Below are 21,198 nucleotides of genomic sequence, written 5' to 3'. Positions count from 1 at the left end.
GTCTTTCACTATAAATAGAAATATTACAAAAATGTTTACAAATGCTCATAGGTCACAATCCCGACCTCAATTATACCCAAGAATTTTTTTCTCACCAATGACAGATTAAGATTATACAGTAAATTGGAAAGTACCTTAATGAAATCATCCAACATCAGATGAGATTGCCTTGTGTAACCTACCTGTCTCTTGCAAAACTGGGATCAAGACTTTCTGCAAGTTTGAACAACATAGTTTAAGTGAACTAAACCTTATCCTCGTATGTTTGTTTCTAAGTTTTTCACGATTAATTTTTGCAAGGGCGTGTGTGTGTTGGGTTGGGGTTCGAACCCCAAGTGTAACAACTAAAAAAAAGTGTAAGGGCTAGTAAATTTTTAGTGACAGAGCTAGTAAATGTTTAGTTACATCGACTTCTCTTAGTGCTCAGCATAAGAACATAGCCATATAAGATGCAAAATATTCAAGGAAATACGGAAAGCGTCAAATTTTAATAAACTACAGAAATGGCAAAAAGTTGGTAAATTTTGTCTCAGGTCTATCTACTCATTTAAACCACTTCAGAATTCAAAACCAGATAGGAATGCGTCCTATTAAAAAGACAGTAAGGCCTATCTTTGAAAGGCTAGCTGAGGATGTCACACAGAAGAGACCATGATAACGCTGATGTCGTTCAAGAAAATGACAATTTTTTATTTATTTATTTATAAATATACGGAAGCTCATGCATTTTAGTCAAGGCACAAAGGTCACTAGGGGCACTTGAAATTCAATACTCAATATTAAATTTAAAATAAACCTATATATATTCAAAGTTTAAGCTCATTTTGACTAAACAGAGTAATCACAAAACAAAGCTTGGTATCATTTGCTCTAACCCCAACAATATGTTTCCGGAAATAATCACAGCAGCTCTATAACATACTACTTACCAATTTGTTCAAAAAATTTATGAAAACTGATGTCAAAAGTCCAGTCAATTATGAGACGTAATGAGAATTCAATATTAAAATTTAAAAATATTAAAAGTAAAAGGAATACAACAAGTAGACAAATAAACAAAATTCAATAATCAGCAATAACAAGAAATGAGAATAATCTACAAATGAGAATACTTGTGAATTTGGACCTCAAGTGTTTACATTACCGTCTTATGCTAGCCATCATAACTGAAATTTCCCTGGTTTTACAATTGCAGTCATTTATCCTAACTTTTCTTGCGGAGTGGGGTGATCGAAGCCAGATAGCAACAATTGCAGTAAGAGAAAAAGATTAACGGCAGTTTTATATCACACATGCTCTTTTGATTTTGGTTTTAATGTTAGTCATTTGTATCTTGTAGTTGGCTACACACAAAAATGCAATCGGAGTAGCTATAGGAGCAACATTAGGACACACCATCTGCACATCAGTTGCTGTGGTTGGTGGGAGCATGTTGGCGTCGAAAATCTCCCAAGGCACAGTCGCTACCGTTGGAGGCTTGCTCTTCCTCGGCTTTTCCTTGTCCTCGTATTTCTATCCTCCTCTGTGAGTGAGATGTTGTAGGCTAACCTGATTCTTTTGTAGCATCAATGCTCTCCACTTCAGCATTTTACCTTTTTTTTCCCTTTCCTCCTGGTAATTTTTGTTCCCCCTCCGTACAAATCCTTCATAGAAAAACTTGGTATTAGCTGGATATTACCAGCTTTTTATATTCGTTCCTTGTAAAATCTTAGCAATATAGATACACGTTAATAGCTTTCCTCTACCATAATGGTGCATTTTATTTATATGAAGTTGATCAAGGAATTCCAAATTGAAAGAAAAAGAAAGATATCATAATTTTTTTTGCTGTGGTATGCATTGTTATTTTGACTTATTTATCTTTCTCGACCTATTTTTTTCTAATATAAATGGAACGGGAAGGAAAGGTGGAAAAGTAGCTCGAAATAACTATACCCCATTAGCTTTGGGAGATTGTCGTACCATAGATTGACAAGTTCTTCAAAATCTTTTAATATACAATATGCAATAACGAGGAAAAAGAAGCAAAAAGAAAAGAAAACAACAAACAAATTCTAGCATAGGCAGTTCATTATCATGCATAATGCTCTGTTTTCCCACATTTTCTTTTTCTCTGTTTTATTGTTCTTTACTTTCCCCTCAGTTCTGACAAACTCTACATGCACATACACACGAGTTGGTCTACTCACGAATAAGTATGCCTTATTTGTGCCAAGTACTGATGCTAGCAAAGATAGAAGTTCGAAATTAGCAACCCGAGACATATACTTATCATGTTCATGTTCATCCAAGGAGGATGAATGATTTCAATTTCTCTTAGGCTGGGGTTCCTCCTCTTCCTTGTCTCCCTCGTCGGAGAAAACGACAGTTCCAATGGGTTCGAAAGCTTGGTGGGGTCTCTTACTTGTACTACTTTCTCCCACTGTTAGCTTTCCAACATCTTCATCCATAACAATTGTTGAATCTTGACCTTGAGCATATATTAGACAGACTCCACACTTTTTCACGTAGCAAGACTCCACAGTTTTATTGAAAAGATCCACGGGGTTGAACTCAAATGAGACCTCGGTCGCACTCTGCAAGTTAGTGTACCAATTTTCTCTTTCATTGATATTCAAACTATGGTCATACCACAAGAACAAGTGATCTGCATTCACTAATCTAACCAGAGTGGCAGAACCCCAGTCCTCAAACTCATTTCCTACCCAACCTATCAACTTGGTATCAAACTTGTAGCTCTCACCACTGCGGGTTGTGAATTCGGACTGAGTTTGAAAAATCAAGGTACTGTCATCCTCGTAGTTGTTGAATGCAACAGCAACACATAGAGAGAAACCCAAGAAGTTGGTTGTAAGCCATTGTAAAGGAAGCTTGATACTTATGGAAGACCCTTCAGATTGGTAGCTAAACCAGCTCGGAATCTTGTTTCCTGGACAACAAACGAAAAGTAGAGACTGTACCTGCATCACCAGAAGAATGACAGTGTTATCAAGTAAGCTCTAAAATGCCTCTTTGAGTAATTTTATGTTAACAAAGTGATTAAGGAGACTTACTTCTTCATCATCAGGTATTGGCCTCAGTGCTGCTGCTGCAGTTGCCATGCGCCAAACTCTAAGTTGTGCGCATTCCATAAGGTTGTCGAGTGCATTCTCATCCAGTTGTAGACAGTTCATAAAAGAGAGAATTTTAATATCAGGCTTATAATCTTCATTACAAGCTTGTGTGAGAGGCATCATTCTTTTTGGCACTTTCTTAAGCCTTCTGCAGTCTCCCAAATCTAGCATTTGGAGACTGGAGAGATCCTCAATTTGTGATGGAACTTGTTCTATTGCTGTTTCACTTAAATTTAAATATCTTATTTCCATGGGAAGGTCTGGAAAGTTGTCAAGAGAAGAGCAACCATACAGGTTAAGATGATCCAGGGACTTCAGTTTATGCATGCTGCCGGGGAGCTTCTTAAGGCCTTTACAATTGCTGAGAATCAATGAAAAAAGTTCGTCAAGAGATCCAAATGAGGAAGGCAATTCTTCTATGCCTGTGCCTTCTAAGTCTAAGTACGTAAGTCTTTGTGGTATGGCTGTAAGATTTTTCAAGTTCGAATTGCCGCTGAGATTGAGAACTGTTAGCTTGTCAAAGTACTCAAGATATGAAGGAACTTGCAGCAAATTTGTATGGCCTCCCATATTCACACTCTCAAGGCATGGAGCTTGAGAGAGATCTGGGAATTGAGTCAAATTGTCAGAGTAACTCAGATCAATCTTTCTTAACTTCTCAAGGTACTGTAGAAAACAATAGGGAAAGGCACATGAATCATGATTTCTAATGCTGATAATCATTTTCAGTCCAACCACTAAATCTATTACAAATAGAAGTTGAACATACCTGATTTTCGCTCCAAAGTTGCTCGATATGGCTGTGAGTCATTTCAAGTACAACAAGATTTTCTGGATTGAAATTGGATGGTAAAGATTTTAAAGGGTATCCATACCAATGAAGGTATCTAAGAGCATCAGGGAGACACTGAAGACCTCTAGTGAAATGCAATTTGCACCCCTTGATCAAATTGTTAGAATTGTAAATTTTGAGCAGTCTTAAATTGTACATGTTTACAAACACTTCAGGATTCAAGTCTACATCTCTCATCTTAGACATGTCAAGAAATATGCCTTCAATTGTTGCAGTTCCCTGAAAAAAAATGACCATAGATAGTACATACCATGAGCAATGTGCATAGAAATTCAACTTTTTATTGGAAAAGGATTCTGCTTTTGAGAAATCAGCAGGGTCTTACAGTATTTGTTTTCAACACTCGATAGACGTCGTCTGCAATCCACAATCTACTACGCTTTCCAAGCTCTTTAGATTCTTGGCGAACGATTTCCCAACCCATTTCTTGTAGCAAATCATGCATCCAAACTCTGTTCTCCATCATAGTTATTAGGGACTTGTTGATGAGATCTGTTATTCCTATTTCAGCAAATAAATCACAACCATCCAGTACTTTTTCTACTAAACTTCTCTCTTCACCCTTAAAGAAACACACAATATCCAGAAATATATCCTTTTCTTTATCATCTAATCCATCATAACTTATTCTCAAAACACTATGAATTTTCATATTGGGCATTTTTTTCAATTTATTCAAGGCACTTTCCCATTCCCTTTGGCTTCTTGAATGAAGGTAAGAACCCAAAACTTTAAGAGCCAATGGAACACCTTTAGCATAATCTACAACTCTTTCTGACAAATCTATATAATCTGTTGAAGGAGGAGAGCTATTCTTGAAAGCATTCAATTGAAAGAGCTGAAGAGCTTCATGAAAATCTAGCTCCTTAACCTCATAAACTTCATCAGCTACTTTTCTAAGCACTTGAATATCTCTTGTTGTTACAATGATTCTACTTCCAAGGCCAAACCATTGTTCATGGTCTCCAACTAAAAGTTCTAAATGTTCTGAATCGTTCACATCATCAAGAACAATAAGCACTTTTTTTCTTCGAAGCCTACTCTTGACAAAAGTTGATCCCACAACCATGTTGCTCGTGCTTGAAGTTTCTTCCTCTAATAAAGTAGACATCAGTTTAGTCCTCAAGTGATTTAGCCCATGTTTCTGTGCTTCTTCTCTAACATTTGGAAGAAAACAACCACCTTCGAATTGAGAAAAGAGTCTTGTGAATATGACACTAGCTAGAGTTGTCTTGCCTATACCACCTATTCCCCATATCCCTACCACTCGATTATCATACGAGTCTATGTTTATCAATGACATTACTTGCTCAATACGTTTACTAATTCCAACCAAACCCTTGGAATCATCATCACTTGATGGTGGTGCACAGACACTGTTCAATTTGTTTATGATGTCTTCAACAATTGCTTCGACCAGTTTGGACTCAGGCCTAGCATATGTGTATGTAAGCAAATATCAATACCAAATACAATGAAACAAAAAGATATTATGAAAGATATATTTTGGTTGTCTTTGGCAAAAAATTTAGGATGACAACAATATTAATTATTACTTTCTGGTTATATTTAGATATTGAGATTGGATATGATTTGATTAGTTAAAAAAAGAAGAAGAGAAAAGACACACAACAATGAATAATGAGGTGATTATTTGGCAACAATAAAAAAACAAGTTGGAAAACTATAATTACTATTGAAAACATGAAAATACAGATTGAATATGATAAAATTATGGAAGTTTTACAATGGGACTAAGTATAGGAGAATTATCTAGGTTGTTGGATTAATTTTTTCAATATTCTCATTAATATTATTGTAACAAAATCACATGATACAAAACGATTCAATTCTATCAAATCTGGTTTTATTGTCTAAATGTGAGCTCTTTGTAACGAGTCTATCTTAGACCAAGTGACTTTTTTTTGGGGGGTCATATACTCAAAAGGAGATTACACATTTATTTTCTGGGCACGACCCAATAAAAAAAAAGTCACCTGATCCGAGATAAGCTCATTTATAGGTGAAAAGTAGCATAGTAACAAACATTGAATGATATGTTGTTATCTCAGTTTTTTATCTGACATAATAGAATTTCCTGCAAATAATAATCTCTATATTATACACGGTGAGCTTTTCAATTATCAAAACAAAAATCATCAAGAAATGAAATTAAAAACATTACTTGGTGTTTAGTGAATCCCATCCAGACAAATTGGCAGCTGATTCCAGAGCAGACCTCCAGTCCTGGACTTTGCTGGTGTCAAAGCGTTGCTGAAGTTGAGCAAAGGCAACTTCATAGCTGCCCTTCTGTTTTCTGACATGGGATGGGTCGATGCCATGAAAAACAGGCACAACAAGCTGTCCATTTCTGTGTTTGCAGTCGAGTATATGAACAAGCTCATCTAAGCACCAAGAAGAAGAAGCATAGTTTTCAGAGAATATAACAAGTGAAAGCTTTGACTCCTCTATTGCTTTGAGAAGAGCTGGTGAGATCTCATGGCCTCTCTCAAGCTTGTAATCTATGTAGGTTTCAACCTTCTTTCGGCATAAGGCTGAGTAGATATGGCTGGTGAAGCTGTCTCGAGTGTCCACTCCTCTGAAACTTATGAACACATCGTATTTTACTTGATCATAATGGGCAGCCATTGAAGAAGAAGAAGAAGAAGAAGCCATTGATATTCCTAGAGAGATTGATAACCAAAACTATGTATGGTTGCACCTCACCCTCAAATTATTAAAGTCATTATTTTGTATACATGAACATTATCAATGAGACAAAAGTGAATATATAAATATATATATATTATTAACGAAGCTTCCACCAATATTATTTTCATGTATGAACACGATGTTATGACTCATGAGTTGTCAATGTGTACTCTGTTATTGATTATTTTTGGGATTTTTTTTTATTTTACGGAGAAGGAAAAAATCTCTTTGGAGTAAAATAAAAATTGTGTGAAAAAAAAACCATGAATTTATATTCTTGGACTTGTTTAGTATGTGAGTAAAAATTAAATAAATGTACATACCAAACATTTGTGTGTTAAAATAGAATTTAGAAGCTATTATTTAGTCAAGAGCATCTGTATCTATCTGTTAATCTGATTATATAATATATATATATATATCATTATCCAGACCCCTATCAATGACACAAGAGTGCTTTATATTTAAAAGTATGTAACACACTAATTAAGAAATTTATATCTACTAAATCATTAGTTTTTTTTTAACAATATTTTAAAATTCAAGGTTTTTATACATTATCACCCTACTTTTATATTGGTTGATTGATTGCACGTATTGTGGTGATAAATAAGCAAAAATATTCCAGCCCCCAAAAAAATGTCCCTGCCACGATTGAGTGCTTTTAACTGTTGATTTGAAATAAAATTCCAAATAAGTGTCTCACAGCCATTATAAGACTTTTGTTGGTGCAGCGCATTTTAGGGTAAAAAAAGTATAGATTCTTTAATTGTACATATGATTAAGTTTTTTTTTACGTGTAAAAAATATAATGTTTGAACTCTAACTTTCGCATTATATATTATTTAGAATTTTTTAAAAATTAATGAAATACATTCTATAACTCTGACCCTATGATAGTGATAATTTCTATGCTCCTCCTGTAAAATTATACGATGATATATATCTTTATTTTTATCATGTATAAATATGTCTAGTCATTTTCTACAACTTGTATTTTGTGGAGTAGAGCATATGATTCCACTAATGCAAAATATGTTGAGTTAAAGATTATTTGAATTTTGTCAAATAATTAAAATTATGATTAATTTGCAGTAGTGATCTCAATTTTTTTTTTCGGTGTGTGCGAATATTAGGTAATTATAATGATTGTATATGAAAGAAATAAAAGTTGTTTCTATTCTTGAATGGTAAAAGCAGAACAATACAACTTATATGGACATCTGTCCAGTAGCTAAGACAACCATAATATAAACCAATAAAACAGTAATTAGAGCTAATTATCCATAACTAAACAGAAGCATTTATGCTTTAACAAATGAGAAGTCAAAATATAAAAATTATGTATAAGAACTTAATTAATTTTTTTAATAGAGATAATAATAAAAATTTCTAAAAAAAATGGATTACATATAAATAAAATACATAAACATTTAATAGCCCTTATTGCCAATGTAATTATATGATCATATCATCATCATCATCATCATCTATTCTAATTAACTACGATTCAATTTCTTCATCACATCTTCAACAATTGCCTCGACTAACTTGGACTCTGGCCTGGAGACAAAACTACTAACATGTAACATTAGCAAGAAATCAAAGTTAAATGATCGATATATATATATATATATATAAGATTTTTTAATGGTTATTACACACATATAGTTATTAAAAATTATGATGATGTGGCAACATAATGACTTGGCAGGGCCGGCCCTGAAAAAAATGAACCCTTTTATATATGTAAATTTTTTTTTTCTTGAACACCAGCTGGGAAGGAGAAAGGCTGCTGGGCGGGCCTTATTTAAATTTTTTTTTCTTTGAACACACTTAAGAGTTTACTTTACATGATATTTTTGGGCCCTGGGTAGGGGTGGGCTCTAGGCACGGGCCTAGCCCACCTATGCCCAGGGCCGACCCTGTGACTTGGTATAACAAATCACCAACAGCTAAAATTTTTTTTCTACATTAATTTCGAATTTTTATATATAATGTTTAAATAAGATTTTTTTAATTCTTTAATTTAATAAATACGTGAACACCATGTAATCAAATAATCTTTCAAAAAATTAAAAAAAAAATCAAAATTTATTTTAAAAAATATTAATTAACAACTATAAATATGGACCATTGATCTTAATCTAATAGTTAATATTAAAGTAAGCTTCTATGAGTAGATCAAGTTCGAGAGTATTTATAACATGAATATTGAACTAAAAAGTGGGTATCTTTTGTTTAAAAAAATAAACAAGAGGTATTCTTCAACTAAAAGCTCAGAAAAATGGTATAAAATGTAATTTCCACAAATAATACTATTTTTATAGTGATTTTCATATCATAATAAATATAATTAATGTAAAAAAAAAAAGACAAAATATACCTAATATTTTGTGAACCCCATCCTGAAATATTTGCAGCATGATTCAAAGCCTCTCTCCAAGCACGTCTCTTAGCCTTGGAGCCTTTAGATGAGAATACAAACTTGGTATGTTGACTTCGTAGTCGAGAAGGATCGACACCATAGAAGACTGGTATAATAACTCTATGTTTGTTATTTTTTTTCTTGCATTTGAGTATTTGTACCAGCTCATCTAAGCACCAAGAGGAAGAAGCATAATTTTCCGAGAAAATAATAATCGAAACCCTTGATTTCTTGATTGCTTTGAGAAGAGCGGTTGAGATTTCATCTCCTCTCTCGAGCATGTCATCTACATAGATTTTGATCTTTTTCTGGCTCAAAGCTTTACATAAATGACTTGTGAAATTATCTCGAGTATCCTCACCTCTAAAACTTAAAAATACATCATATTTATTCTTGTTTGATGAACAACAACAACCCATTTTTATTAATTACGACTTCATGAAACTAATGTTTGATGAAGTTGTTCCCCAAAATATATTCTTTAATTACATGCAATACATAGATATGAACTTATTAGTTACAAGTCAATCAAGTCGATTCAATACATGACTATTTGTTTACAATATTAATTGTGGTACTTGATATTAATTTATTCATTAATAGGTTTAGAAATATATATTTTCTTGACAACATAGGTTTAGAAATATTAAATACAAATAAACTAAATATTATAATTATTAAGTGAAATGTCATGTATTGTTGACTCATTATTAGCTATTTAATTTTACTCGATCAACGTTCTCAATAAAAATGAAGAGATGACTTGACTTTTGGTATGTGCGCATGTATTCATACTAACTAGGGTGTAGTATCTATCCATTTTTTTGTGTCCTCTCATCTTTGTATAAACATTATAAAATGTTAAAATAATTGCAGTTGATCTTCTCACACTTTTTAAAATACATTTTTATTTATTATAAAAAAGGTACACCTTAATTAAAAAAATTGAAACCATTTATTTCCCCACCTTATATTTTTTTATTCATTACTTATATAATATATATATATATATTCTCAATTAAAACAGTTATAATACGTATATGGTATATGGCATGGAGAGAAACAAAAATATTTTTCTGGTAAACCTAAACCTAACTTTTTTTTCTTTTATATCTTTATACAATGTATTTTTGCTAAAAAAATTATTGTAAATATATGTAAAAATGCATACTAGCCCCCATAAAATTAAAAAAAAAAATTATATATATAACGAAGATATTATATACAAATGTATGTATATCTCCCTGCATTTGCCTTAGTGAGATTAGAAACTAAAAAGCTTAATGTGGTGCCTTTTCATCTATTTTCAATATTGTTAAGATCTTATTTAGTGTACATTTCAGGAACTTTCAACAGGACTGGGCAGGATTGTTCCAAACTTGATATCAAGAAAGCACACAAATAGTGCAGCTACAGGTATCTACTTGCATCTGTTTTGAAAAAGTCCCAAGCATTTTATGTTGGACGCCACAACACGTGAAAACATAATTACTTTATTGATACAGAAGTAATTACACCAAGACTTGATTACAATTCTTGACCACACACACTAAACACTCTAGCTTACACTCTTTGGAACACTTTTAGATGCACTTTGTGTACTCACTCTTTTTCACCCTTCCAATGGACCTAAGGTCCCTATTTATACTACTCAACTTTAATATGCTAGAGAACTCTAGAAACTACTTGATAGTGGGCTTGGCCCAAAAACTAGAAAAATCTAGCAAATCACCTTTCTTCTAAACACTACAAACTTCTAGAATATTCTATGACTTTTATGAAACTTAATTATATAATTCTATATAATTCTAGATAATTCTATAGTATTAGTAATGATAGAAATTTCTAGAGCAATCTATAAGCTTAGAGGTGGTGGTGACTTTTCAATACTCCCCCTCAACACCGACTCTTCATATTGAGATGTTCTCTGAGCTTTTGAGATCTTGTTGTGTTGAGTCCTTTAGTAAATAAGTCTGCTATCTGGTCTTCACTCTTTATTTGGTGCATCTCTAACTCTTCTCGTAAAACTTTCTCTCTGAGAAAATGGTAATGCACCTCCACATGTTTTGTTCGAGCATGGAACACAGGATTTTCTGCTAGACGAATAGCAGACTGATTATCACAATGAAGTGGCACTGCATAGTCTGTAAATTGATGTATATCCTTCATTAGTTGCATCAACCATGTACTTTCCTGAGCTGCCATTGCTGCTGCTCTATATTCTGCTTCAGTGGTTGACAAGGACACTGTTGGTTGCCTTTTGCTACACCAAGATACAACTCCAGATCCAAGCATGAATACATATCCAGTTGTTGAGCGACGAGTATCGTGATCTCCAGTATCATCAGCATCGCAATATCCAACTATCTTAATCTCGTCACCTTTCTTATATAAGAGGCCATAGTTAATGGTATCTGTGACATACCCTAGCATTCGTCACACTGCTTCTAGATGAGGCTTCTTCGGTTGTTGCATATATCAACTTGCTACTCCAACTGCATATGAAATATCTGGTCTAGTTAATGAAAGGTAGATTAAACTACCTACAAGTTGTCGTTACATTGCTCCATCTTGCAAGTCCTTCCCTTCATGAGCACATAACTTGGCATTAGCTTCCATAGGTGTTGAGATGGGCTTGCATTCGAGCATTCCAAACTTTTGCGACAATTCTTTAGCATACTTTTGCTGACAGAGAAATAAACCTTCCTCAGTTCGGTCGACTTCTAATCCAAGAAAGTGTTTCAATTCTCCAAGATCCTTCATTTGAAAGCGAACTGACAAGTTCTCTTTTGTTTGACGAATCTCTGCTTCATCATCACCAGTAATGATGAGATCATCGACATATACTAGGACAACTGCGATCTTTGCATCCCTTACTTTGACGAATAAGCTTGAATCTGCATGTGCCATGGTATAACCGCTCTTTACTAAGAACTCAGCAATCTTGCCATACCATGCTCGTGGAGCTTGCTTCAAGCCATAGAGTGCCTTTTTCAGTTTGCAGACATAGTCCGGATGAGCTCTATCTTCGAATCCTTTTGGTTGAACCATGTATATTTCTTGATCTAATTCTCCATGTAGAAAGGAGTTCTTTACATCCATCTGCCATAGCCTCCAGTCTTTACTAGCTACAAGTGCTAGTAGAACCCGTACTATTGTAATCTTAGCGACTAGGCTAAATGTCTCGTCATAATCTAGCCCATATTTTTGAGAGAATCCTCGAGCTACTAACCGAGCCTTGTATCTTTCAATTGAATTGTCAGGACGAGTTTTTACCTTATAGACCCATTTGCACGAAATGGGTTTTGCTTCCTTCGGCTTTGGCACCAGCTCCCAAGTCTAATTCTTCACTAAAGCAGTTATCTCTTCTTTCATTGCTTCAAGCCACTTGGAGTTCTGGTATGCTTCTTCAAATGACTCCGGCTCTCTGAACTTCTCTTCTTCAGCTACAACAGCATTGGCATATTTGGGATTTGGCTTCCGTGCTCTTGTTGATCTCCGAAGTTCTGGTTGGCCATTATTTGCATCATCTTCTGATCTTTGATGCACTCTTGTTTGCCATGGACTCTGTGTTGTGTCTTCGTTGTCTTCTTCACTTTGTTCTTCTTCATCTGTTTTTGGAGTTGAAGGTAACTCAACAATTTGCTCCCCCATCTTCTTCTGCAAATTGTCTTCTATTTCCTTAGAATCTGGTAACTCTTCCTTTTACAGTGACAACCATGAAGAAGCTTCATTGAACACCACATTTCTCGACGTATAGCATTTTCCTGTTGTTGGGTCGCAACATTTCCACCCTTTTCTTTGGCTGTCGTATCCAATGAAGATACACCGTATTGCCTTCTTATCAAATTTTCTACGTAGATAACTTGGCACAAACACGTAGCACACACAGCCAAACACTCGAAAGTGACTTACTGTAGGTTTATAGCCCCACAGTTTCTCAAAGGGTGAGACGAACCCTAACTTTGCTTGAGGAAGTCTATTGATCACATGAGCTGCTGTTTTCATATCTTCTGCCCAAAATCTCCCTGGAACATTCTTTGAATGTAGCATGCTTCGACATGTCTCTGCAAGATGGCGATTCTTCCTCTCTGCTACTCCATTCTGTTGTGGCGTATTTGCACATGTGAATTGATGGCGTATGCGGCGTTCTCAAAGATACTCAGAAAATTCATCTGAGGTATATTCACCACCGTTGTCTGTTCAGAGGCATTGGATTTTCTTACCGACTTCTCCTTCCACTATTTCTTTGAATTCTTTAAATTTTGAAAAAGTTTCAAATTTTTCTTTCATAAAGAAAATCCACACATACCTTGAGAAGTCGTCAATGAATGTAACCATGTACCGCATGCCGCTGATTGATGATTGTTTGACTCGTCCGAATACTTCAGAATGAACTAGCTCCAATGATGCTTTGGCTTTGAACTTTGAATCTTCATACGGTAATTGATGCAATTACCGTATTGGCAGCCGGCACATATGGTCTCTGTTCTGACCTCGAGTTGAGGAAGACCCTTCAGCATAGACTTCTTCATCATTACCTTGAGTTTGTGGTAGCTGACATGTCCTAGCCTTGCATGCCATAAATTTGTTGTTTCATTCTTTCGAGTCTTGTCTACATAAGTCGATTCTGCTGACATTACATAGACAGACTCTAAATGTTGTCCTCTCATCATCGGTGTTCCAGAGATTTCAAGATCTTGGTAGATCTTGACGTCTTGAGGACCGAATACGACATGGTGGCCCGACGCCGTAAGTTGCGCTACTGACAATAAATTTTTCTTCATCCCAGATACATGGTAGACATCCTGGAGTGAAACTTCTTTTGAGCTGAATCTCGGCGTGATTGTTGTTTTACCGATGTGAGCAATCGGTAATCTTGAGTTGTTGACTGTTACCACTACACGACCACCTTTATATTCTGCAGCTTCTCTTCGTCTCCTGTCATATGATTTGAACAGCCAGAGTCGACTATCCAATCATTATTGTAGTCGATCTTTCCTGGAACAGTAGCTGCTAGAGCTAATTCTTCTTCCTCCACGGCGAAAGATGCTTCTGCGTCCCATTCTTCATCGCTTGTCTTTTCTGCATTTGACGTGGCTGCATTACCTTCTGCAGTTTTCTTCTTGAACCAGCAACTTTTAGCCATGTGGCCATACTTTCCACAGTTGTAGCATTTCTCATCAAATTTATTGTTATTCTTTGACTGGACATGCCGGTTGTCTTTCTTTTGAGCTCCCCCTATTTGGGAGCTTCCATGATGACTATCCTTGTCATCATTTTTCTTAAAATTTTTGCTAGCATTTGGTCGAGATCGACCTTTCTTATCACCACTAAAGAGTGCTTCTTCGTCACTCTTTAATGAGATTCCAGATGTTTGCTTAGCTAACGCTTCTTGGTTAGCTAGCAAGTTTTCCAATTCAACAAGAGAAGGTTGGGTTGGCCAACCTTGTATTGCAGCAATAAAAGTTCTAAATTCTGGCCTTAATCCATGAATAATAATTCTTCTAATTCTAGCATCTGACATGCCAGCAGCAGAGTCTAATGCAGAGATTTCGCGACAAAGAGATTTTACCTTGGTGAAGTATTGGTTGATCGTCATGTCGCGCTGTCTGATTGAGAGAAGCTCATTCTCCAAAAGCTGCAATCTCGTATCATTCTTCTTGGTGAACAGTGATGCGAAAGTATCCCACGCTGCCTTCGGTGTCTTCGCTGGCCTGATGTGCTCCAACATTTCATCTTCAACTGTGGTCTGAATCGCAAACATGGCTTTGCCCGCTTTAATCTTCCATTTCTTCAAAGCGGTTGCATCCTCCGGTTGTGTGACTTCATTGCCACCAACGATCTCCCACAAGTCTTGGCCTTGGAGATATGCCTCCATGTGCATCGACCACGTGTTGTAATTTTGGTTGTTAAGTTTCTTAATTCCACCGACCACTTGAAGGTCACCCATCGTGCAAACTCTGTAGTACTAAACCACACACGATCACTCTAAGAAACTCAACAAAGGACTCTTTCGGTACGACCCTGATTCGGCTCTGATACCACTTGTTGGACGCTACAACACGTGAAAACGTAATTACTTTATTGATACAGAAGTAATTACACCAAGACTTGATTACAATTCTTGACCACACACACTAAACACTCTAGCTTACACTCTTTGGAACACTTTTAGATGCACTTTGTGTACTCACTCTTTTTCACCCTTCCAAGGGACCTAGGGTCCCTATTTATACTACTCAACTTGAATATGCTAGAGAACTCTAGAAACTACTTGATAGTGGGCTTGGCCCAAAAACTAGAAAAATCTAGCAAATCACCTTTCTTCTAAACACAACAAACTTCTAGAATGTTCTATAACTTTTATGAAACTTAATTATATAATTCTAGATAATTCTATAGTATTAGCAATGATTGAAATTTCTAGAGCAATCTATCTAGAAGCTTAGAGGTGGTGGTGACTTTTCAATATTTTATTCTTGCTTCTTTGATTGCACAAGTTTCGTTTGTTCTTTAAGTTGCACTGGTTCATGCTTTGCTCGACTATCCATTGTTATTATATCATCATATTAATCTGGACTGTGCCTTATTTTCTTTGATGTGCAGTTCTTTATGCATTTTTTGGTTTACGGTTGCTTTACATTGCTTGGAGATCGGTTTCAAAATCTTCCCAGAAAAAAGAAATGGAAGAGGTGGGTTCTATACTCAAATCTCTGTTGCAACTGTTTCTAAATCAATTGACATTCCTGTAATGTTAGCGTTGGACAAATATGTTTGCCATTGTGATGTTATTTTAGTGTGTGTGTGGGTGTAACTAAAATGGGTTTTTCACTTTGCTAAGTTTATCTTTCCTGGATTTTAGGTAGAGGAGAAACTCGAATCTGGTCAAGGGAAGACATCCTATCGGCGGTTCTTTTCCAGATTTTGTACACCTATATTTTTGGAGGTATTTTTGTTGTATGGATACTCATTTTTGCACTTGTAGATTCCTTCTTTTTTGGGTCTGAATAATCTACAAATGAGAATACTTGTTAATAGCTTTCCTCTACCATAATGATGCATTTTATTTATATGAAGTTGATAAAGGAATTCCAAATTGAAAGAAAAAGAAAGATATCTTAATTTTTTTTGCTGTGGTATGCATTGTTATTTTTGTTAGAGTTATTATTTGAGGGTATTTTAGTCTTTTCTTAATTATTGTTATTTTATATCTTTTGCCTTATATAAAAGGCTTGGCTTATAAGTTTTGTAACCTAGAATACATTCTCTCTATTTTTGCAATACACTCTAGCCTCCCTTTTCTCTCTTCATCTTTTTGCTATCTCTCATTTGGGTTTTATGGATTGTGTCTTTGCATAGTTATCATGGTATCAGAGAAGGGTTTATGGAATTGAATTTCTTAAGCGTAACCATAGCTTTTGCGGATCCAACTTGGGTCTCCTTCGTATTGCAGCAAATTGGGTCGAAGCATCTTTGCAGTAACTCGGTATGTGATTTTCGTGTTCATTATGAAATTTTAGGGTTTCGTCATATTGCAGAATTTGGGAACTTTTGTCTGAGATAGCATTTGGAAATTTGTTTCTGAAATGGCAAGTAATAGAGATGATTCCCTTCAATCCATTAGTGTGAGGTTAGATGGAAAAAATTATTCTTATTGGAACTATGTGATGAAAATTTTTTTGAAAGGGAAAAAGATGTGGGGTTATGTTTCTGGAACTTTGGTTAAACCAACAAATGACAAAGCGGATTATGCAACTTTGCTAGAAAATTGGGAAGTGGATAATTCAAAAATTATTACTTGGATAAACAACTCTGTAGAACACTCCATAGGTACCCAACCAGCCAAGTATGAAACAGCGAAGGAAGTTTGGGACCATCTTGCAAGGCTGTGTACTCAGTCTAACTTTGCAAAGCAATATCAATTAGAATCAGATATTAGAGCTCTTGAACAAAAATATATGAGTATTCAAGAGTTCTATTCAGTTATGACAGATCTATGGGATCAATTGGCCCTTACTGAATCTGCAGAATTACGAGCTTTTGCACCATATATTGCTCGTAGGGAGGAACAACGATTGGTTCAGTTTTTGATGGCACTTCGTGATGACTTTGAGGGACTCCGTGGCTCTATTTTGCATCGTTCTCCACTTCCTTCGGTTGATTCAGTAGTTAGTGAACTATTGGCAGATGAAATTCGTCTTAAGTCTCAAGCAGGAAAAGGCATCCTCCCAGCACCCAGTCCCTCTGTTTTGGTAGTTCTTCCTCGACACTTTACTCACCATGAGAATAAACCTCACACAAAGGTTGGAGTTGATGAATGCAGCTTTTGCAAACAAAAAGGTCACTGGAAGGCTCAGTGTCCTAAATTAGTAAATCGTGCACCTCAGCAACAAAGACATCAACTCAGACCTCCTCAATTCGGTAATCAACCGCCTCATTATGGTAGCCAACCACAGTTTGGCAACCACTCATAACCTCGACCATACCGTCCTCCGCAATTTAATGCCGCTGCTACTGTACCTCCATCTGACTCGTATGGTTTTGGGGCCTCATCTTCCAATCCTGCTCTTGCTGCCCTCTCAGAACAGTTTCAGAAGTTTCTTACCATGCAGCCACATGCCATGTCCGCCTCTTCTTCGGTAGGTCAGCCCCCTACTAGCTCTTCAGGTATGACATCCTCTACATGGATTTTAGATTCTGGAGCCTCGCACCATATGTCTCCACATTCGAAATCTTTTGTTTCCTTGTGTCCTGCATCATCTGTGCCTGTCATGACTGCTGATGGTACTCCTATGCCATTAGCAGGTGTTGGTTCTGTTGTCAGTCATCATTTATCGCTTCCTAATGTTTACCATATTCCTAAGCTTTCACTAAACCTTGTATCTGTTGGTCAATTGTGTGATTCTGGTTACTCAGTGTCTTTTTCTTCTACTTCTTGTCATGTGCAGGATCCGCAGTCTCAGAAGCTGATTGGGACCGGCCGTAGGCGGGGGGGTTTATATGTTTTGGATGAGCTGAAATTATCAGTATTTGCAGCTCCTAGTGTTGATCTGTCTTCCTTTCGATTGTCTCCATCATCGTCTAGTTTTTATTTATGGCACTCTCGCCTTGGTCATGTTTCAGCTTCCCGTTTAAGATTCTTAGCTTCTACAGGAACCTTAGGAGATTTGCAAGTTCATGATATTTCTGATTGTAGTGGTTGTAAACTTGCAAAATTTTCTGCTTTACCTTTCAGTAAAAGTACTTCATGTTCTGTTGCACCTTTTGACTTAGTTCATTCTGATGTGTGGGGACCCTCTCCTATTGCTACAAAATGAGGGTCTAGATATTATGTCTCTTTTGTTGATGATCACACTCGATTTTGTTGGGTTTTTCTAATGAAATGCCGTTCTGATTTCTATGATATTTATGATCGTTTTCGAGCTTATGTAAAAACTCAACATGCTTATGTTATTAAATGTTTTAGATGTGATCAAGGTGGTGAATATACTTCAAATAAATTATGTAATTTGCTTGCTTTAGATGGAACTGTGTATCAAACTTCTTGTACAGATACCCCTGAACAAAATGGTGTTGCTGAAAGAAAGCATAGACACATTATTGAAACTGCTCGTTCTCTTTTGTTGTCCTCATCTGTGCCTAGTCAGTTTTGGGGAGAAGCAGTTCTCACTGCAGTCAATCTTATTAATAAGATTCCATCTTCAATCACTTCAGGTTTGTCCCCTTTTGAAAAACTATATGGACATATTCCTGATTATTCTTCTTTGAGAGTCTTTGGTTCTACTTGCTTTGTTCTTCGTCCTAGTGTAGAGCGTACAAAACTGTCATCACGCTCTGCACTTTGTGTGTTCCTTGGTTATGGTGATGGCCAAAAAGGATATCGTTGTTTTGATCCAACTTCTCAAAAATTATATGTATCTCGCCATGTTGTTTTTCTTGAGCATATACCCTTCTTTTCTATTCCTGGCACTACTCACAACTTGACCAAATCAGATCTTATTCATATTGATCCTTTTTGCGAGCATACAAGTACCTCTTCTCCTCAAGTTCCTCAAATTGTAGAGTCTGAATCTTCTCCTGCTCCTATAGTCCCTTTTCCACGTCATTACTCTCGCAGGTCTCGAGCTATTGATACTGGTATTTCGCAGGCTGACATTTCTGAAACACCTCCGCCTACAGCTGTTCTAGATCCTTCTGATACTGTAGATCCTCCTTGCTATCCTCAGCGCACTCGTAAGTCTACTAAACTACCACATTTTGTTTATTCGTCTTATTCTATCCCTTTCACTTCGTTTTTAGCGTCTATTCATTGTCTCTCTGAGCCTTTATCCTATAAAGAAGCAGTTACTGACCCTCTTTGGCAGCATGCTATGAATGAGGAACTTTCAGCTTTGCACAAGACAGATACTTGGGATTTGGTATCTTTACCTCCTGGTAAACATACAATTGGTTCTCGTTGGGTTTATAAAATCAAGACCAAGTCTGATGGGTCTGTTGAATGCTACAAAGCTAGATTAGTAGCTAAGGGATTTTCTCAACAGTATGGTATGGATTTTGAGGAAACTTTTGCTCCTGTTGCAAAAATGACTACTGTCCGTGCTCTTATAGTAGTTGCATCTGCTCGTCAGTGGAATATATCTCAGTTGGATGTTAAGAATGCTTTCTTGAATGGCGATTTACATGAAGAGGTCTACATGGTTCCTCCTCCTGGGGTCCCTCACAATCATGGAGAAGTTTGTAAGCTTAAGAAAGCTCTGTATGGTCTCAAACAGGCTCCTCGAGCATGATTTGAGAAGTTCTCCAATGTTGTTACTTCTCTTGGGTTTCTCTCAAGTAATCATGACTCAGCACTATTTGTTAAGTGTACTAATGCAGGTCGTATTCTCCTTTCCTTATATGTTGATGATATGATCATTACTGGTGATGATTTAGATGGAATTGCAGTGTTAAAGTCTCAATTAGCTTCTCAGTTTGAGATGAAGGATTTGGGGCCTCTTCGGTATTTTCTGGGTATTGAAGTTGCCTTCTCCCCAAAAGGCTATCTTCTTTCTCAGTCAAAATACACTTCTGACATTATTGACCGTGCTCGTCTTACAGATACAAAAGTAGTTGCCACTCCTTTTGAGCTCAATGTTCAGTATTCTCCTTCTGATGGCACTCCCTTGCATGATCCTACTTTGTATCGCACTATTGTTGGCAGTTTGGTTTATCTCACTATCACTCGCCCCGACATTGCATATGCTGTTCACATTGTTAGTCAATTTGTTGCCTCTCCTACTACTGTTCACTGGGCAGCTGTTCTTCGCATTTTGAGGTATCTTCGGGGTACTATCTTTCAAAGCCTTTTGTTTCCCTCCACTTCTTCCTTGGAGCTGCGTGCATACTCTGATGCTGATCATGGTCGTGATCCCACGGATCGGAAGTCTGTTACTGGTTTCTGTATCTTTTTGGGTGATTCTCTTATTTCTTGGAAAAGTAAGAAACAAACTGTTGTCTCCCAATCTTCCACTGAAGCAGAGTACCGCGCTATGTCATCTACTACCAAAGAAATTGTTTGGTTAAGATGGCTGCTTGTAGATATGGGTGTATGTCATTCTCAACCCACTCCTATGTATTGTGACAATCAGAGTGCCATCCAGATTGCTCACAACTCATTTTTTCATGAACGTACCAAGCACATTGAGATTGATTGTCACTTCACTCGTCACCACTCGAAGCTTGGCACTATCACTTTGCCTTTTGTTCCTTCTTCTTTACAGATTGCTGACTTTTTTACTAAGTCTCATTCTATTTCTCGTTTTCAATTTCTAGTTGGCAAACTCTCGATGCTTATTGTTGCTGCATCGTGAGTTTGAGGGGGTGTTAGAGTTATTATTTGAGGGTATTTTAGTCTTTCCTTAATTATTGTTATTTTATATCTTTTGCCTTATATAAAAGGCTTGGCTTATAAGTTTTGTAACCTAGAATACATTCTCTCTATTTTTGCAATACACTCTAGCCTCTCTTTTCTCTCTTCATCTTTTTGCTATCTCTCATTTGGGTTTTATGGATTGTGTCTTTGCATAATTATCAATTTTAACTTATTTATC

The 21,198-nt window shown here is 36.2% G+C and overlaps 4 protein-coding genes across 4 annotated transcripts; 2 read left to right on the top strand and 2 right to left on the bottom strand.

The window, feature by feature from the left end:
* The first annotated feature begins 1,143 nt into the window (after positions 1-1,143).
* Positions 1,144-1,744, top strand: LOC133789402 (GDT1-like protein 4). Its single transcript, XM_062227242.1, has 2 exons — positions 1,144-1,255; positions 1,340-1,744. Exons 1-2 carry the CDS (start codon positions 1,151-1,153, stop codon positions 1,526-1,528), a joined length of 294 nt encoding a protein of 97 aa, XP_062083226.1. The 5' UTR covers positions 1,144-1,150; the 3' UTR covers positions 1,529-1,744.
* A 172-nt stretch (positions 1,745-1,916) lies between these two features.
* LOC133790524 (disease resistance protein RPV1-like) lies at positions 1,917-6,758 on the bottom strand. Its single transcript, XM_062228187.1, has 5 exons — positions 6,152-6,758; positions 4,292-5,399; positions 3,883-4,185; positions 3,054-3,779; positions 1,917-2,960 (listed from the first exon to the last, which is right to left on the bottom strand). The coding sequence occupies exons 1-5, from the start codon at positions 6,640-6,642 to the stop codon at positions 2,307-2,309; spliced, it is 3,282 nt and encodes a 1,093-aa protein (XP_062084171.1). The 5' UTR covers positions 6,643-6,758; the 3' UTR covers positions 1,917-2,306.
* A 1,311-nt stretch (positions 6,759-8,069) lies between these two features.
* Positions 8,070-9,553, bottom strand: LOC133790525 (putative disease resistance protein At4g11170). Its single transcript, XM_062228188.1, has 2 exons — positions 9,065-9,553; positions 8,070-8,241 (listed from the first exon to the last, which is right to left on the bottom strand). The coding sequence occupies exons 1-2, from the start codon at positions 9,523-9,525 to the stop codon at positions 8,178-8,180; spliced, it is 525 nt and encodes a 174-aa protein (XP_062084172.1). The 5' UTR covers positions 9,526-9,553; the 3' UTR covers positions 8,070-8,177.
* A 7,142-nt stretch (positions 9,554-16,695) lies between these two features.
* LOC133791304 (uncharacterized) lies at positions 16,696-17,583 on the top strand. The gene has a single exon (XM_062229229.1). The coding sequence runs from the start codon at positions 16,696-16,698 to the stop codon at positions 17,581-17,583; it is 888 nt and encodes a 295-aa protein (XP_062085213.1).
* Positions 17,584-21,198: the final 3,615 nt, after the last annotated feature.

The sequence above is a fragment of the Humulus lupulus genome, chromosome 7 (assembly GCF_963169125.1).
Source record: "Humulus lupulus chromosome 7, drHumLupu1.1, whole genome shotgun sequence".
Classification (NCBI taxonomy): Eukaryota; Viridiplantae; Streptophyta; class Magnoliopsida; order Rosales; family Cannabaceae; genus Humulus; species Humulus lupulus.
Note: the sequence above shows the minus strand (reverse complement) of the source record. Positions and strands in the feature narration are given on the sequence as shown.

Excerpts from the sequence above, each read along its gene's own strand:
- LOC133790525 (XM_062228188.1), bottom strand. The coding sequence starts at position 9,525 with ATGGGTTGTTGTTGTTCATCAAACAAGAATAAATATGATGTATTTTTA. Across the intron at positions 8,242-9,064 it reads TGGGGTTCACAAAATATTAG|GCCAGAGTCCAAGTTAGTCG; the intron begins GTATATTTTGTC and ends TTTTGTCTCCAG.
- LOC133789402 (XM_062227242.1), top strand. The coding sequence starts at position 1,151 with ATGCTAGCCATCATAACTGAAATTTCCCTGGTTTTACAATTGCAGTCA. Across the intron at positions 1,256-1,339 it reads GCCAGATAGCAACAATTGCA|TTGGCTACACACAAAAATGC; the intron begins GTAAGAGAAAAA and ends TGTATCTTGTAG.
- LOC133791304 (XM_062229229.1), top strand. The coding sequence starts at position 16,696 with ATGGCAAGTAATAGAGATGATTCCCTTCAATCCATTAGTGTGAGGTTA.
- LOC133790524 (XM_062228187.1), bottom strand. The coding sequence starts at position 6,642 with ATGGCTTCTTCTTCTTCTTCTTCTTCAATGGCTGCCCATTATGATCAA. Across the intron at positions 5,400-6,151 it reads TGGGATTCACTAAACACCAA|GCCTGAGTCCAAACTGGTCG; the intron begins GTAATGTTTTTA and ends CACATATGCTAG. Across the intron at positions 2,961-3,053 it reads CAATACCTGATGATGAAGAA|GTACAGTCTCTACTTTTCGT; the intron begins GTAAGTCTCCTT and ends CTGGTGATGCAG.